Source organism: Caretta caretta, chromosome 20, assembly GCF_965140235.1.
Source record: "Caretta caretta isolate rCarCar2 chromosome 20, rCarCar1.hap1, whole genome shotgun sequence".
In the NCBI taxonomy this organism is placed as follows: Eukaryota; Metazoa; Chordata; order Testudines; family Cheloniidae; genus Caretta; species Caretta caretta.
In genome coordinates this window covers 6401228-6420556 of record NC_134225.1, presented here as the reverse complement: position 1 = coordinate 6420556, position 19329 = coordinate 6401228, and the positions used below count along the sequence as shown (strand labels likewise).

Here is a 19329-nt window from a genome sequence, read left to right as displayed (position 1 = left end):
CTTTGATGACAGAACTGAACCCTCCATTCACAACACACCACCACCACTGAAGTAATCACGGGATAAATTGTGGAGCAAACGTGACTTGTGTGGAGCTTCCCTGTTCAACCACGCAGCGTTTCACTGCACCCTGTCCTTCCTCCAGCCGTTATCTGTTGAGGCCCTGAGCCTGCAAGCAACCCTTGTGCTTCTCTGATGTGAAATTCTATCAAAGCCATCAATGTTCAGAACATATTTGATTGAAGCAAATCCCATGAATCCCCGTGCTGCCTAAGCGGCCGTGATACAGCAGGGGTGGATTTTTATGGAAGCACTCACCCAGAGGTGGGCAGGAAAAGCAGCCCTGTCAGCTCCAGCAGCTCAACCAGATAAGGGCCCAATTCAGATCCCTCTACACAACTCTGGTAGCCTGCAGTGGCTGTAATAGAGCCAGAAGGAGATGGTGGCAGGGCATCTGGCACAGAACCAGCAGAAGATTGATGTAAGAAGAACTGGGTAAAATTTTTCAACAAAAACTCCCCCCTCCCGGTAAAAAATTGTTGATTCAGCAACACAGAAACATTCAGGAAATTTGTGGATTTTCGCAAATTATTTCAATGGGGGGGGGGGAGACTTAAAAGAAAACTCCAAAAACATTGAAAAGTTTCATCTCAACATTGTTTAAGCAAAACATTTTGATTTTTTATCTGAAAGGACTTTTTGTTGAGAAATTTTTGTTAAAAAATATAAAAACCTGAAACAATGCTCGAAATTGAAGCAAAATGTTTCAATTCAGGCCAAACAAAATATTTTGTTCAACCCAAAACAGGATTTTCCCCCCAACTTTTCAAGTAGCCAAAAACGTAAAAAGAGTGTGTTTTCTGTGGTCCGAAAATGGATTTTCCCCTCCCCCAATTAGTCGGATATGCCAGTGAATTGAAACATCCCATTATTTGCCCAGCTCTAGATGTAAATGACCCTATGCTGCACCCCCCTGGGGGTCTTGGCATGGGCCGGGGCATGACAGGAAGGAATGTGCTCAGACCACTCTGTGCTACAGGGATTTTGGGCTGGGTTGAAGCCCTTGGGAAGCTGCTGTAAAAGTTAGACTAGTCCCTGAGGCTGCTCTAACTTACCCCAGGGGTCATTCTGGTCCCCAAGTCAACGCAAAAGCCAGAGAGTGCAGAGATGGCTTAAAGAACGTGCCCCTATTAAAGAGAAATATCCACAGGTTCCATTTAAATTTGGATTCTGGCACACAGACTAATGTCCCATCAGAGCTTGGGAATGGTTAGATTTCTCCAGATCCCTCCTGGCCACCACCCAGAAACTGGCCAGCTATAGAAGGGAACCTCCTCCAAGTGTTAACCTGGTGATGGCTGGGCAGGTGGAAAGCTGGGACCATTGCTACTGACCAGCTAAGAATTGTGCCTATCTTATTCTATTTATACATCACCCTGTCTCCCCCACCTCACCTTGGGCCACTGGTTTGTCTCATCTACCTGCTCCATCTTGGCTTTGAGGTTGGATGCTCTTTGAGGCAGGGAGTGTCATTTATCCTAGCTTTGTACAGCACCTAGCACAATAGTGCCCAAACTGGTTGTGGACTTTAGGTGCTCCCTCAATGTAAACGACAGATATTATCTAAGGTACTTTTATGGCCCCCATCACCCTAGCATCTGGGCACCTCACCATCTTTAATATAGTAAATTAGTGACATAAGCTGTCATGCTTCAGGGCATAAGCTTGCCCCTAACTAACTGGTGGTCAGAAAGAAACTTTCCCGTCCCAACACTGCTCTGAGATAGGGCAAGGTGGGCCATTTCCAGTAGTTGACAAGAACGTGTGAGGAATAGTGGGGGCGGGGGAGGAAATAAACATGGGGAAATAGTTTTATTTAATTAGTAAAACTATTCCTCCCCCCCCCCCGTTCCTCACACGTTCTTGTCAACTGCTGGAAATGGCCCACCTTGATTATCACTACAAAAGGTTTTTTTTCTCTCCTGCTGGTAATAGCTCACCTTACCTGATCACTCTCCTTACAGTGTGTATGGTAACACCCATTGTTTCATGTTCTCTGTGTATATAAAATCTCCCCATTGTATTTTCCACTGCATGCATTCAATGAAGTGAGCTGTAGCTCACGAAAGCTTATGCTCAAATAAATTTGTTAGTCTCTAAGGTGCCACAAGTCCTCCTTTTCTTTTTGTGTCACACAGTAACTCAAATAGGCTTTGTGCTGTGTCACAGACACATCACGATCCATCCCCTGTGTGGGGTGATCCCCTCTAGCGGACCTCTTCAAGACCCTGCCGCTCCCTCTGCAACCTTTGCTCCCACTCCATGTGTGGGCAATGGGCAGTGGCTCAGCACAGCAGCTGATGTGCCAGCTTAGCCTCTGCCCTAAACCCATGCCACGTTAAAACATGCAAGGAGCTGGCTCTGTATCACATGGGGGGGCTCTAGGCTCCCCAAATTGTCCTCCATCTCTTTGCCCAGCAGAACCTCCCAATGCTGCCTAATATAACTCAGCCCTCCTGTGTTCCTGGAGCCCCTTACTGCTGGATGATGCTGTCTCATGCACCTGATCCCTCAGATGATTTTCACATTTTATTTTTGGTCTGCTGACATTTAACCATAAGTGCCTGTGGTTCTCCCTGGCACCTGGCGCGCCTGCGTGGCTGAAAATACCCCAGCAGGAGAGGCCTCTCCTTGGGACAGAGGAGTACTTTGGGATTGGATTACAACCCCTCTCCCACGGGGGTATTCCCAGCCACAGCTACCCTCCGTGTGCGGACAGCGGCCTTGTCTGAAGGCACAATGAGAGTTTGTCGGTCACAATGCAATCTTGGACGAGAGCCTACAGACAAACTGTAATAGCAAAGCAGTGGGGGGAGATATTAAGAACGAAGACAAAGGAGAAAAGATATTTGTGCTCGACAAATTCACGCCAGAAATTACAATGCAATGATTAACAGGGAGGGTGATTAACTATTGGAGCAAGGGATGTGGTGGATTCTCAAGATAAATCAAGACTGGACCCCTTTCCAAAAGCGAGGCTCTATTTCAGTTTACAGGGGGCAGAGAGAGAATGGTCATCTTTACCTTCTTACACATCAAGGGCGGTTTCTCCCCTTGTGCATCAGCTGGCTCTGAGCCCAAAGACCTGAATTCAGCTGGGAGATGGTTTGACTCTCCCATAGAGGGACCCCCATACAGTCACGCCAGCTAATGATGCTATTAGCCAAGTCTGCTCCTGCCAGTGCTGATGCGTTGCTGGTATCCCAGCTCCTGGAGCATCAGGCTGGTGTCGCCCAGTTAATCACCCCCAGCCCTGCAGCTCCCACTTCACCCGCACATCCTAGATCAAAGCCATCAGGTCTATTCCCTGCCCCTTTCTTCTCTTGCTCCAGTGCAGGACATCCCTCAGCTAAGGGGACATGGGGATTCCCCCAGCCCTGTTCTACCCTCTGAGGATGAGTGTGTCACTTCTCTACCCCCTGCTGCAAGCTGCTGTCTCTCTCACATGGGAAGGGAGTTCTGTAGAGTTGCAAGATCAGTGGAGGTAGAGCAGAGGGCTAGGCAATGCCAAAGCACTGCCGGCACCAATCCTCCCCCCCTAAGCTTCCTGCACAATTTATAAACCGGGGGAGGTTGGGGGGGGGGGACGGAGGGTCCCAGAAATTTCTGAGCGCCACAGATCTTCTGTTGTGATTTACAGCACAGTAGTACTTCACACAGGGACAGACAAACATAACCCAGCCAAGGATTTGCAAAAGCAACTAGGGATTTTGGGTGCACAACCTGAGATGCCTTAAAGGGGCCTGACTTTCAAAGGGTTGAGGACTCAGCACTTTCTGAGCATCTGGGCCCTTAACGTGCCTTAAATAGGGCTCCCAGAATCTCTAGTCACTTTTGAAAGTATTCAGTTGAAACCAACAACATTGAACGTATGAAAGAACTTCCCTTGAAATGAAAAACTTAAGAAATTCCCAGACCCAAAAAAAACTTTGTTAAACTGGAGTTAGGTTGCAAATATTGATCAAAAACTTAAGGGGATCAAACTTGAGAAGAATGTTGTGATTTAGAATGAAATCAAACAGTGGAAAAGCCAGAAAATTCTCAGTTAGGGAAAATCTTGAAACAGACACAAGTATGGAAATGCAGAGTAAGTTCCCCTTAGCTCTTCCCCTGGTGTTCTTCCCACCTATTCCTGTAATCATGAGATAAGCTCCTGCCTGCCCATTAAATACCTTCAGGATTGATACCAACTACCAACCAGTACTTTACTAATGTGTGACCACCCACCCTAATGAGTGCACATGGTACGTGCTATCTCCACAGCCCCAGATTCTCCTCCAGTTACCCTCCACGCTACCACCTTGCCTTGTGCTTCACACACACACACACACACACACGGCCATCCAAGAAATTTCACCGCCATGTATATGCTTTACTCTCTGAACATATCCCATAGCTGCAGGAGTCTTGCAACTTCTTCTGCAGCATCTGGTGCTGATCACTGTCAGAGACAGGACACGGGGCTAGATGAACCTCGGGTCTGAGCCGTTCCGGGAGTTTCCTCTGTTTCCTTTAACATGTGGATGCTTTGCCCCTAATGTAAATGATAGTGGACATGCTTAAAGACATCTTCAGTCATAGACTCTGGTGAGCTTAAGATACAGCTCATATGTGGAAGGAAGAATGGTGTAGTGGTTAGGGTACTTGCCTAGGTCCTGGGAGACCCAGGGTTCAATTCCCAGCTTCTTAGGCAAGTCAGTCTCTCTATACTTCTGTACCCCCCCCCCCGCCATCTGCAGAATGGGGATGATAGCCCTGCCTGCCTCATACGGGTCCTGCCCTGCCTCATAGGGGTGTGTGAGGACAAATACAGTAAAGGCCTTGAGATGAGGGTTTGTATGTGAGATACACAGAGAACCCCTGTTCCTTGGTGCTCTCCCAGCTGCTTATTGCACAGACCTGCTGTCTCACCTCTTAGTGCAGGGGCCATCTGGGATATGTCTGCACAGCACCTAGTGCAAAGGGGCCTTGGTTACCTCGATATCAATAAGAACAATAGATGGACTGGACCTTGGGGCGAGGACAGAGGAAGGCTTGTGTGTCTCACTGTCCCTGGAAGCTATGCCAGTTGGAGCTTTCACTCCTGGTAGGATCACCTGAGCCGGACGGGTCAAAGGGTAGGGACCTGATGAAGGGCAGCCGACTGGCCCCCCAGTTTGGGTTCTGAGTGACAGTCCAACAACCTAGCCTGGTAAAACAGTTTATGTTACAGAAACACGACAAGGCAGCCGTTCCTGCGAACAGCAGCAGGAGAGACAGGGATGGCAGAGCCTTGTTTGTGCCATAAGCAGGGAAGGAAGCAAAGGGGGAGTCTAAAGTGTTGTGTTCTGGTGGGCTAGAGTTTGGGTGCATAATGAGTGTATGATGGGGGAGGAGAGTACACAGGGAGCATTGCCCAGCTCGCTGCTCCTGCACACAACCCTCCTCCTTGCATTCCCTGACTGCAAGCATCAGGAGAGCCTGCTGCAACCAAGAGCTGCCCCCAGGGCAAGGAGATTGAAGGGTCAGCCCATGCTGCACCCTGCTAAAAGCCATCACAGCCCTTGCTTTGCTGCGTGGAGCTGTTCTGCGAGGCCCCCGAATGCAGGCTGCAGCTTACAAGCTGCACTGGAGCCCATGGTGCTGCTTGACTGGAATGGGTCTCTTTACTTCCAGACCTGCTCTGTCCACACACGAGAGTCACTCTAATAAGCACCTTCCAGCTGGGGAGATCAAAGCACTTCACAAACATTGATCCTGTGGGGCAGGGGAGCATGATCATCTTTCTTCTGCAGAAAGGGAAAATGGGGCAGGGGTAGGGGAAGCGACTTGCCCAGCGTCACGCGGAAAGTCAGGGACAGAACCCAGGAGTCCTGACTCCCAGTCCTGTGCTCTACCCACTTGAAAATGCGTACTCCCGTCAGCCCCGCTTGGGGTCTGAAAGCCAAGAAGCTGCAAGGCCTCACGCTCAGGCACGGATTCTGGAGACAATAGTCCATCCACAGTGAAACTTGCCACCAGAGGAGTCCAACAGCATAAGTGAGGACAGAATCGGGCCTTGCAGTCGGGACTTAGTCAATAATGCTGTGGTTCCACAAGAGGCATAGACTTCAGGCCCCTCTCCCATAGCCGTGTGGGTTCTGCAGGGCTAGCCGAAGTAGAATAAGAGTAATAGAAATATATTTCACTCAGCCAATCAGCTCACAGGACGTCACACTTGATGCTCCCCAATTTAAAATAAATACGGGTATCTATCCAGGTACCTGATTCTCTTCCCTGTAGTGTCCAAACCTCAACATTTGCCAAAGCGGCTTCTGAAAAATGATCTGTTTTAAAGTTTATATCTATATGAAATTTTGGGTAGCTTGATTTTTGGAGAGCTCTGTTTTAGCCACCCCTAACCCCGCAATCAATATACTTGGAATGAGAGGCCCCATTTGCAAATCAGGCTGTAAGAGGGGCATTATTGTATTTTTTATCTGATGGTTTATGAAAGCAATAACAGGCTCTAGGTGCCATCACAGATCATTGCAGTGCTTCCCTAGTAGTGGTTAAAGCCACAAGGGCTCATGGTCACCTGAGCCAGGTTGGCATCTGGTCCAAGATCACACCTTGTGATTTTATTGCCAGTCTCATGATAGTTAATGTTCTCCAAGCCCCAGCTCCCGGAGTCACATGATGAGAATCTCAGCTCTCCTTTAAAAAAAAGAAGTATGTTTCTAGCCTTTGGGGTTATGGAGAGAAGCTTGAAAACATGACTCCTAAAGGCTCAAAACCCCAAAGGCAAAGAAAACGCACCCACAATTTATTCGCAAAAAGAAAAGGAGTACTTGTGGCACCTTAGAGACTAACCAATTTATTTGAGCATGAGCTTTCGTGAGCCACAGCTCACTTCATCAGATGTGTACCGTGGAAACTGCAGCAGACTTTATATACACACAGATAAAGTCTGCTGCAGTTTCCACGGTACACATCTGATGAAGTGAGCTGTGGCTCACGAAAGCTCATGCTCAAATAAATTGGTTAGTCTCTAAGGTGCAACAAGTACTCCTTTTCTTTTTGCGAATACAGACTAACACGGCTGTTCCTCTGAAACCCACAATTTATTGTTTCCTTCAAGCACCCCCCCCCCCCGATTTTTATGCCTATCTCATGACTTTGGGAGGTGTAACTCATGATTTTGGATGCTCGGGGAATACCGCATTTAAGCGCCAACATAAGGATTGGGTTTCCCAAAAGGATCTTGCCGACATATCTATACCACACACATTGGTCACCATTTTAAAAAACAACTGGGGGGTTCTGAGTTCCCAACTGGAGATACCTTAAAGCAGTGGTTCTCAACCAGGGGTACATGTACTCCTGGGGGTATGCAGAGGTCTTCCAGGGGGTACATCAACTCATCTAGATATGTGCCTAGTTTTACACCAGGCTACAGAAACAGCGCTAACCAAGTCAGTACAAACTAAAATTGCATACAGACAATGACTTGTTTATACAGTTCTATACACTGTGCACTGAAATGTAAGTACAATATTTATATTCCTGTTGATTTATTTTATAATTAGATGGTAAAAATGAGAAAGTCAGCAATTTTTCAGCACTAGTGTGCTGTGACACTTGTATTTTTATGTCTAATTTTGGAAGCAAGTAGTTTTTAAGTGAGGTGCAACTTGGGGGTAAGGAAGACAAATCAGACTCCTGAAAGGGGGACAGTCATCTGGAAAGCTTGAGAGCCATTGCCTTAAAGGGACCTGCTGCAATGTGGGCGAGTGCTCAGCATTTCTTGAAAATCTCCAGCGTTCTCCCGCTGGGCTCTCCCAAAACTGAAGCAACCAGAACCTCTAGTCTCTTTTGAAAATCATGCCCATTGATTCAAACAGACAGACTCCAAACACAAACAGTGCTGTTATCTCCTTACCCTGTGCGTCTCCTCCTGAGGTCAACACAGCAATGGCTTTCCCAGTCCCCAGACTGTGTGTGTGCTCATGTTTTTCTGGTGGCGGCGACATTTTCTTAGCTGGAATATAAAAATAATATATAGATTGATGAAGGAGAGCCCCTTCCCAGGCGCCTCCTGCCTACCCGATTCCCACACAGTCTCTGGGACCAGGACAGTTTCTTGCAGTCGCGGCTATCTCCTTTCAAAGCACCACCACTCGGTAAACGACAAGCCAAAATGTCATACTGTAAATTATACTCTGTGCAGCGTCAGCCTCACCTAAATCTGGATGCACACAACGAGTTGTCACGGTGTGTGACTGAGGGACCAACGGATACAGACTTTGGCAGAGCAGCTGGGAATTGCTGCTTTGGGGCCTTTTCAACAGGTTTTTGGGTTTTTTTTGTTTGCTTGTTTAGTTGTTCTGATTGTACACACCACCGACCTACAGACACATCCCTGCAAAGTAACAAAACCACATGGTAGGAGCTGAAATTTAGATTTGCAAAATTCCAAAGTACAATCAGAAGGGAAAAGCTAATTCTGTGCCTCTGAGGGTTTTTTCTCAGATGTCCCTAGTGACTGAGCAGCGGCACACACCAGCTGTGTCAGCTAGCAGAAGTATCTGATCAAAGCGACCTGTTCTCCAAATATGCTGCTGAGTCCAAGGTCCGAAAGTTCAACAGTTTTTGCAAATACAAACATCATGGGCCTAATTCTCAGCTATGGTAAGGCCATTTTATACTGCTTTGGCAGTGTACAGGGCCTTACACTCTGCCACTGACATGCTGGGTGAACTTGGGCAAGTCATTTCACCACCCAGTGCCTCAGTTTCCCCATCTGTAAAACGAGGAGAATGATATGGACCCCCTTTATAAAGCTCCAATATGGATGAAAAATCACCATAAGAGTTATGTATTATTAATTATCAGGTGAGTATAAATTACATTTATGTTCATTTTAAGGCCCCTTCACATCATCAGAGAGGTGTAAAGTGACTTTAGGGTAACTAAGAGTTAGGCTCAGAGGCACATTTAAAGAAACATTCTCTGGTGGCTTAAGTCCCACATGGAGGTTTTGGTTAAAAAGAAAAGAAAAGAAAAGAAAAGAAACTCTAATATTAATAGATTTCTTTCATATTTTTCCAGTAAAAACATTTTAGAACATTTCCCTGCAGCATCTGGACCCAAACCATTTTAGCATGCTTAGGGTCTCCATTCATCTACTGATGGAAAACCCTAGATAAGAGCTAGGTGCTAGCATGATTATTGTCCCAGGGCCCCAGAACCAGCCCATGTAGCTGCCTAGAAACAGAAGAGAAACTGACTTGCCTATTTTCATCCTGGGGTGAGTTTTAAAGAAAAGAAATCCAGCATCATAAACGGTGGCAATTATTCTTTGTGTTACAGGAGCAGAGAGAGGCTCTGAACAAAAACCAGGGTCACATTGTGCTTAGCGCTGTACAAATACCTAGGAAGAGACAGTCCCTGCCCTGAATAATAATAAGGCACAAAGAGGGGAAGTCACTTGTCCAAGATCACCTGGAAGGTCAGTGGCAGAGCTGGGAATAGAACCTAGGTCATTTGAGTCCCAGCCTGTTCTATTCTATATAAGTTTGCATGGCATGTTCAACACTGTGGTATCTGTGCACTATAGTCCAGCACTCTATTCACTAGGTCATACTGCCTCGCTGCCTGAAGACCTTATAATCTAAACTAACATGAAAGACAAAGGGTGGGAGGGGAAACTGAGGCACAGAGTGGGGCCGTGACTTGCCTGAGGTTATGCACCGGGTCAGTGGCAGAGCCTGAGTCCAAGGAGGTCTCCTGAGTCCAAGTCCAGTGCCCTAACCACTAGACCACGTAGCCTCCTCCATAAAAGTGTGACGTGTCATTCTTCGGTGTCTCAGATCAGGCACCCAAATCAGAGAGCACTTTGGCAAAGCTGGGCCTATATAACTGCAGTAAAATAAAACTCCTGTGCCCTGTGTGCTCCACCCTGTTATTAACTTCAACGTGATCCTCTCAGCCTGTCCCTACACTGAATCCTCCTGGTGTGACGAGCGGTTGTCCTTTCTCCATGCCCTTTCTCACTGTTGATCTCAGTGGAACTCTGGAGGTCACCAGCTTTCAGTTACATCAACATCTTCCAGGAAGAAGCTGAGCCGAAACCATTAATGCCGCCTGCCCACTTTGGGGACCCCGATTTGAGGAGTGGTGCTGGAGTTAGCAATGCCCCCACCAGGAAGCCATCTGCAAATGAAAGCTCTGGGGCCCGCAGTATATGCAGATGTTGTACCAGTTTAATCATTTTGATTGGGGGGTGTGTGATTTTATACTTTGATAATTATAGTAACACAACCCCTAGTGACGGATGCAGTTCTAACAGTGATAACAATACCTAGCTCTTCTAGAGCATTTTTCCTCAGTCGCTCTCCGAGCGCTTTACAGAGGAGATTATACTGGTACAAAGGTGCCACATGGACATGATGCACCATCTGTGCACACTGTCTGCCAAAAGAGCTCAGTCTTTGCTCCGACCAAGCTCTTTCAGCAGAAAGCGTGCGCAGTCAGTGTGTGCTCTGTCCATGCAGCATCAGGTTGCACTGGCTGAAGCGTGGGGCACTGTCAGTAAGGCCCTTTGTTTGGGGTTTTTACCAGTTTTCATAGAAAATGTCCTGGGTTTTACATTGTTCAAGTTTTACCAATTTTCACCAGAATTTTGGAAGAGGGGAACTCCCCAGAACCAGCGCTCTGCTCCAGAAGGAGAGAGAGTGGCTCAGTAAATTGGTGGCCCAGGTCATCCTCCTGTCCCCAAATATTAACCTCAATATTTACTCAGAAAACCATGAAGTTAATTCTTTGCACCGATTTTCACCCATTGTAAAATTTTTGTAATAAATACTGATAAATTCTGGCGACATTTTAAACAAAATAAAACCCGAAAACAAAGGACTGTGACTGTGGATAGACACCCCAGCATCCTTTGGGCACATGGCCTTGTGGGAAATTGTCACTGTGCAGTGTGGGATACCCATTCATCACTCAGGAAGTTGTGGGTATTTGGGGTCAATCCCCTCTGTTCTATCCCATGATCAACAGCACACAACACACAACTCTTCTTCATTGTAAGGGCAGAGCATACAATCCTGCTGGCTTTGCAAGGATGCTAGACCTGTCTCTACCTCAGCTTTCCATTGGTTCAAATGGAGACAATACCCATCCTTTGCTTAAACTCTTTGGGGACAAGGGCTGTTCCTATGTGTCTTTACAGCACCCAGCTCACCACATTGAGAAAAGACTTGTTCTACCAGGACCTTGGTTATGGCTTTTAGAGGAAATGCCTCTACCCACTTTGAAAAAGGATCGACAACCACCAAGAGATATTCATTGCCGCTCTGGTTCCTTAGTAAAGGACTATAAAATCAATCTGCAGAGCCATCCATGGACTTTTATACACCTGAGATTGCAAAGGTGCATTTCTTTTGGATGGAGTAGAGCTGGCTTGGGCACAAGCCAAACAGTTGTCACAATATTGTTGTACATCCAACCTAAGAAGTGGCAGTCAGGAGGCGTTGGACTGTTTTATCCACTCCCTGGTGTCCTCTTGTAGGAGTGTCATGAACCATGAACATTATTTCCTTCCTTAGGTGAGTTGGAACCACCCACACAGGAAAAGGACCTCCTGTGTACATGAGGATTCCGTCCACTACTTGTAAATGCTGTCTGTATCTCCTGTGTAAGGGGTTTAATGTTAATGATCATTCTCCTTCTGCTGTGGAAAGCTCTTGGATTACCCTCACTATGTCCTTGTCCAATTTTTGCATTTCTTTTTAAGTCAAGTATGTCAATATTTACAATCTTAGTTGCGGCAATTGGGCACATGGGACCAAGAGTAATGATGGAATTCTCTTGGTCTTTTCCCCTCCAGAATTCCCCTGATCAGGCACCCTCTTGGGCCAATTTATCAGCCTTTCTATTCTCAGTAGTATAGGGTCTAATTTCCAGTGGGCCTTTATCTTTATCTAGCAGGCTAGCCCCATGGGCTGCACACTGGCCGCTAGGTGCAACCATAACACATATAATAGTTTTCAGAGTAACAGCCGTGTTAGTCTGTATTCGCAAAAAGAAAAGGAGTAGTACTCCTTTTCTTTTTACATATAATAATGTTGAGCCTTTGTTTAGCCCATATTTAGGGTTGTCTCCCTTAGGAGGAGAAAGTGATGATATGAGTATTCTTTGACGCAATCCTGTTTACGTACAAAGTATGTATGCATAGCCCTTGAACACAGCAGACAAAAACAGCAGGCAGTTTCTTTGCTCACAATGCCCAAGCCTGCCTCCCCCACCAGTCCTGTGCCCCAAGGAGATCTGTCCCTCTGCTTCTTCATGAGTCATGACTACTTCACCTCCTGTCTTGCAACTTTCTGCCTTATTCACACACGGTTGCAACCAATCAATCCCCTATCCCCAGTGTATGCAATCAATTCCAGGGAAACCCCTCAGCTCACATGGCTTAGATTAGAACTTCTTAGCTTTGCCATTCTGGCACCGTGCTTTGAGCGGTAGCCTCCTTTTGTTTCAGCTATCACTACACAAAGAGGTATTTAACTGCTTCTTCCAGTTGGCCCAAATGAAGGGTCATTATTACACCCATCAGCTTTAACCTGGTCTGTGACTGTCCATAGAGATCAATGACCCACTTGATGGCAGCCATGAATACCTTCCAGCAAAACAAACAACAGGGATTGGAAAAATAACTGCAAGAAAATAGTATTCAGTACCTGAATGTTTTGGGTACGGTTCTATATAATTTTAGCACAGTTACCACGGTCATTGGAACCTTTGACATTTCCTTTACACTTTGCAAGAATATACAATTTGGGGCGGGATGGGTGAGGCACTTGCATTTGATACACTGTAGCCCAAGCAATAAAGCTACAAAAGCAATGATGTTATTGCAAGAGAGGACGCGAAGGCGGATTAGTGGCTAATGCAGGGCCACGCAGTCAACCATAAAGTGAATTAGCTTAGGGCAGCAATAACTCGCACAGAATCCTAGAAACGATATGCATCTACTGGGGAGAAAACCTTAGCAAAGATCCCGTAGTGGTGTATATCTCCGCAATTGTTCCAACAAGGGATGCAAGTTACGCCTTATCAGAATGGACTGTGGGTCCAACCCCCAAATCCACCGGGCTCCACAGGATCCACAGAAGACAAGGGCTATAAACCCAAAAGCCCTTATGTCTCTGGGTTCCTGATGCCTCCCATCCCATTCCCTAGAAGCATGGCTCCACTGACTTCCTCTAGCTATAGCTCCCTTTGGGACCTCCCTTAAATGGTGAGGGGAGTTCCCCACTGTGGACACCTGGCGGGGGGGGGGTATTTCCCCTTTCCTTGGGGATCTCCATAGGGGCCAGTGTGGTGGCAACAATTGTCAGCCCTGCCCCCAGTGTCAGATCGGAGCTGCCCCCACTCCCTATGCAGATCCTGACCCTATGAAGGGTTCTACATGGAGTCTCAAAAATGGGATTGGGGGTAGGGGGTGTGTGTGTACATCAGTGCCACAGACATGGTCTAGGGCAGCAGTTCTAAACCAGGGGTCCAGGGCCTCCTGGGGGGGGGGGCTGCAAGCAGGTTTCAGGGGGTCCACCAAGCAGAGGCAGTGTTAGGCTCACTGGAGCCCGAGCCCTGCGGTGCAGAGCTGAAGGCTGGGCCCCTGAGCTCTGCCACCTGGGGCCGAAGTTGAAGCTGGAACAACTTGGCTTTGCGGGGCCTGCTATGGTGTGGGGCCCTGGGCCATTGCCCTGCTTGCTACCCCCTAACGCCGGCCCTGGCTTTTACAGGCAGAAAACCAGCACAGGGGAGCCGTGGAGGTTTTACAGTAGATTGGAAGGGGGGGGGGGGGGGGCTCAGAAAGGAAAATGTTGAGAACCCCTGGTCTAGGGCTTACCTAATTCTCTACCCTGCCAAATCTCCATATTCAGTGGGCGTTTGGGCCAGTCACCAAGGAGAGCTCTCAAGTCAAGCCCGCTAACTAGCATGGGGCTAGATTCTCTCAGGCCAAGGCGGAGGCCTCCCCAACAGCCCTCAGTCCAGTCGCTGCTATAGGGCCTGATCTCCTCCATGGGCCGCTAGCGCAGAACTCGGTCACTGTGATGTCACTGGAAAGCCCAGGCAACCATTTCTCTGTTCACAGGCTAGGCCATCTCCAGGGCCTGGGGGCCGACCCCCTCCCGGTGAGGACGGATGGGATGCTGCATCAGGAGGCAGCTAACCAGGGAGAGGATTTTTTTTTTTTAGCTACCTCTCAATTTTGTCCCATAGTCTCCCAATTTCCATAGCCAGCTCTACTTTTCCGCCAGCTCCCCTGAGATCCCTCTGCTCCAGCACTAGGGTGACCAGATGTCCCGATTTTATACTTTTTTCTTACATAGGCACCTATTACCTCCCACCCCCCTTGTCCCGACTTTCACACTTTCTATCTGGTCACCCTATCCAGCACACTTGGCTGCTTCCCCGGGCACCGTACTCCTTCCGGTCCCAGTGTGGCAAGTGGCGTAGATGGAGTCCAATTCTGGCTGCCACACTACATTAAGTCCTTAGGAACTGCGGGTTCTTAGCATCTCTGAAGAGCAGGCCTCTAGGGCCAAGATCCTGATGGGCATTTAGGCATTGATTTCAATGGAAGTAAGGAGCCTGCATACCTTTGAGGATCTGGGCCCAGGTGTCTCAGGTTGGTCCCTGAAAAACTGAGGAACACTAATCAGTGACCACTTAAAAAAATATTGGCCAAAGCCTCTAGCTCCCTACAGTTGTGAAGGAAACCTTCCAAAGGTGAACCAGCTGTTGCAGCAACCCAAACGTTTTAAGGAGCAATTTGAAGAAGGAGAGGGTTCTTCAAGACACTTTCCCTGCTCCTCCAGCATTACAGTACGCTACAGTCTTCAGCTACCTTATGGCAGTGTTTATTTCCCATTCCGAGCCTAAGAAATCCTTAGAAAGCATGTCTGGGGTAACTCATGCAGGGCCACTGCCCACAACCTCCTTTCCTGCTGGGTCTACAGGGATAAGGAAACAAGCCGGCAAAGGGTTAAGTGGATGGAGCTCAGATGCAGCTGGGGCTCATTAAGGTACAGGGCCCAGCTGCCATGTATTAAAGGAAGATGGAGGGCTAGATTTTTGGCTCCCCTGAGAAGGGGGAAAGGTTGTTGTAATTGCCAGTATTGTCTGGGACAGTTTTCCACAGACTCTGGGGAGGCAGAGGAAGATGGTGTGGGGGAGCTAGGGGGGCAGAATGGGGGGTCACTGGGCAGCTGGGAGTGGGTGGGAGCAGGGGTTGCTCTGATGGGAGGGGAATCTGTTGGCTTGGGAAGGTGGGGTGGGAGAGGAGGAAGAGTTGGGTAACGGGGGAGTCAGTGGGTGAGTGAGGGAAGCAGGAATGGGTGTGAGTAGACTGAAGGGACAGTGAGCCATTCTGTAGCAGCAGCCCCTCCGCTCCATGGAAACAATTAGTGTAGGCCTTAGACTATGTCATGAGCATATCCTTAGGGCTGCTGGGTGTTGTAAGGGGAGCTATGGAGTGGCATAGCTTTAGCTGCTAGCACTATTCCTGGCAGGGATGGAAGCATCCCCATCCCCTCCTGCTACATGGGCTGGGGCAGCAGCTTCCAAGGGTGGGTGTTTTAAACCCCAGGACTGTCCTGGTGAAAACAGCAGAGTTGGGGAGAAGAGATAAGAACTGGGGGTGAGCCCCAACCTGTGAGATGCACGATCACACACTGTTGTTCCTGCAGAATCTGTCTCACAAGGCACACGCCCCCCCCCCCCACTGAACAAGGTGGGGGGGGGGGGGGGCGTGTGCAGTGAATGATTCCTGCCTCGTTCTAACCCTTATTTGTCTGTGGTTAACCACTGTGCAGATCCGCTGAGGGCTATCTATAGACTTGCTCTGAACTGACACCGACTGTCACTGAGCATAATCTGGTGCCTGGGATGGATGGTCTATGACGAATGTGGGTGGGGGAACTTGTTCAGCAGAGATTATAAAAATAACTTATTGCAAAAAAAAAAATAGTGTATTTACACAAAATTTAAATGTATTTTAAAATAAGTAATTTAACTTGATGCACACAGAAAACATTTGATTTTTTGGTAGACAGGCACCACGTGTCCTGCTTGTGACCTTTTCTCTTTACTCCTGATCTACTAAGCGATTTAAAAATACATGTTGCATCCTTCCCACATTCACTGCTGCTATTACATGAATTCTAGCTGAAGCTCCTCATGAAATCAGAGCCCTGCAGTGCGAGGTGCTGGACATACACTTTGTAAGAGACGGTCTCTGCCCCAAAGAGCGTGCTATTTCCCTATTTTACAGATGGGGAAACTGAGGCACGGAGAACGAGCTTGTGATTCAGGAAGATAGCTAAGCATGTGCATCATTTCCATGACTTCAGTGGGACTTATCACATGCTTAAGTAGGTGGCTGAATCAAGGTCTGTGTGACTTACCTGAGATCAGATGGAGTGCATATGGCAAGCCAGGTCTCCCGAGTCACAATTCATAGAGTTTAAAGCCAGAAGGGACTACTGTGATCATCTAGTCTGACCTCCTGCATATCACAGACCACAGGACTTCCCTTGATTAAGTCCTGTTCCAACTAGTGCATATTTTTAGAAAAAAAATCCAATCTTGATTTAAAAATTTCCAGTTGAGGAGAATCCACCATAGCCCTTGGTAAGTTGTCTCAGTGATCAATTGTCTTCACTCTTGAAAAAACGGAGCCTTACTTCTAGTCTGAATTTGTCTAGTGCTTTAACCACAAGACTCCTCTCTCGCATCCAGCTTGGCCAATGAATGGGGCAGGAGTGCAGCAGTAACACAATGAAAGCCTGTGTTGTGATGGACACAGGATTTGCATGAAACAACTAGTTGGACAATTATGAATAAATGCCCCTGTTATCAAACCAACCAAAATAATGATCAGTTGGCAACAGTTAATAAACAGAGGAAAGTTAAATTAATTGGCTAACATTCATGAACTGCAAATTGAGGGCTTGGCTTTAATCATCACAAACATTCCCCTTGTCAACTGTCTTGGTTGTCTCTCAAGGAAGAGAAGTGTGGTTAGTTGAGGGAGCTCTGCAGTTTGTAAAACCTGCTGGTTTGCATTTATAACCCGTCTTTATTAAGTCGATGCCATCAGCCAGATTTTCTCTGAGCTCCCTTCATGCTCCGAGCTGAAGCACCGGGGCTGGTTGAAAGTTTTCCATTTAAACTGTTCTTTGATGGAAAATTGGGGCTTTAATTAAAAAAATTTCATGAAAAGTGCTGGCTTTCTGCAGGGAATTTTGATATTTAATGAAAAACCTCAATACCTGAAATCCAAAGAGGTTTCACGTTTGGGCTGAAATATTTCAGGTCTTCCACCACTGCCCACTGGAAGAATGCCAAGATGATTAGTCTTAGAAGCCTGACAAAAACTCCTTGAGCAGACTGGCCTAGAACTCACCAGCATCTGCATGGTGGCATGATTCCTGGGATTCACATACTAAGTAGTTGTGCTAGACAGCTTTCATTCCTGGGAAGGGGCCAACTCCTGTACCTAGGTCAGATGAAAAAACCCAGCCTTGCACCCAACTTGCCATGCCTGGGCTCATAACTGAGTGTGAGCTATAACTCACGAAAGCTTATGCTCAAATACATTTGTTAGTCTCTAAGGTGCCACAAGTCCTCCTTTTCTTTTTGTGAATACAGACTGACACGGCTGCTACTCTGAAACCAGTGGGAGAGAGTGTGCTAACACAGGACCAGCTGAGTTATCCAGCCAGATTTCAAGGGATGTACACAAGACCAGACCCCTCTTTATCACTATGATTTGATGGCACTCATTTGTAAAGCATTTATCACTGCTGGTTTGGTGGCATGATAGGTCCTGGTACCTAGGAAGGGAAAGGCCAAAGGAACAGCAAACTCACTGACTCGTTATTGCTTTGTCAAACACCAAGTACATTGTCAGTGCTCAAGCTCAATAAATAATAATTAATAATAGGTATTTCCCACACCTGTATCTTTCCATTTGCTGAAATCCCCAAACCCTCCACCTGATATTCCCACTACAACATCTCTCCCTGCTCATCCACTAAAGTGCCACTGTCTCCTACCCTCTGCTGTAATTCCTGCTCCTCCATCCAACTTCAACAAACCTCGCTATCAGGGGGTAGCCGTGTTAGTCTGTATCCACAAAAACAACGAGGAGTCCGGTGGCACCTTGAAGACTAACAGATTTATTTGGGCCTAAGCTTTCATGGGTAAAAAAACATTCTTCTCCAGATGCATGGAGTGAAAATTAGAGTTGCAGGCATATATATACTGACACATGAAGAGAAGGGTAAGGTAAATATACTGCCTGCATCTGTAATTTTCACTCGATGCATCTGAAGAAGTGGAGTTTTTACCCACGAAAGCTTATGCCCAAACAAATCTGTTAAACTTATGCATCCGATGAAGTGAGCTGTAGCTCACCAAAGCTTATGCTCAAATAAATTGGTTAGTCTCTAAGGTGCCACAAGTACTCCTTTTCTTTTTGCGAATACAGACTAACACAGCTGTTACTCTGAAATATGTTTCAATTAAGATCTTTTAATGAATCATTTCCCCCACCCCCATTATTTGGGGTTCTCAGCACCAACATGCCCACTGGCTCCAACCATCCCCCCAACATACACCCAGACCCACTCCATCCAAATCCTCTTCAAATCCCCAGCCTTTCCCCATCCCAGATGTATTCAACCCCGTACCGTGTGCATGCTCAGTTTCCATTCACTTGTTAAAGAAGGGCTAGATTGTGATGTCCTTGCTCACTTTGGGTAGCTTCCTATCCCATCAGCAGCCCCATTATAATCAACCAGATGATACCTGGGGAATAAAGCACTACCAGGTGCAAGCAAGAGTGTACCAATCTGATCCTAAGTGTTTCAGCAACAAATTACTCATCAGTCTGCAAATATCAAACTCCACTAACCTGGTGGCTCTTTTTTTTTCTGGGAGAACGGGAAGAAGGTGAAGAAAAAGAAAACTGCAAAAGCAAGTGACACAGAAATGAAAAGTTTGGACCCAACTACAGAGAGTTCCAATGGAGACCACATAACCGGAAAGTGCATGCTTTCTTCCCTTGTATTTATAGACATTATATCAGCCCACTGGAGCAGCTGCCTCTCCCATGCCTCCCTCTTATTGGCTAATATAAAGGGCATGGCCTTACATTGAAAAGGTTTGAATCACATTGCCTTGCAAACTAATTTTAAAAAACAGGGCCTGATTCCCACTTACACTATGGCCTCT

At 47.1% G+C, this 19329-nt stretch overlaps 1 protein-coding gene across 2 annotated transcripts in view; it reads right to left on the bottom strand.

The window, feature by feature from the left end:
• The window catches only part of PFKM (phosphofructokinase, muscle), a 53284-nt gene extending 34114 nt beyond the window's left edge, over window positions 1-19170 (bottom strand). The window contains exons 1-2 of one of the 2 annotated variants that reach the window (XM_075121690.1): window positions 19010-19170; window positions 7961-8059 (exon numbers count right to left, since the gene is read on the bottom strand). In XM_075121690.1, coding sequence (XP_074977791.1) covers window positions 7961-8059; window positions 19010-19148 — 238 coding nt within the window. In that variant the 5' untranslated portion in view covers window positions 19149-19170. Of the gene's footprint in view, window positions 1-7960; window positions 8169-19009 lie in introns of those variants that run through there. The other variant, XM_048834739.2, reaches the window with a different exon arrangement.
• Window positions 19171-19329: the final 159 nt, after the last annotated feature.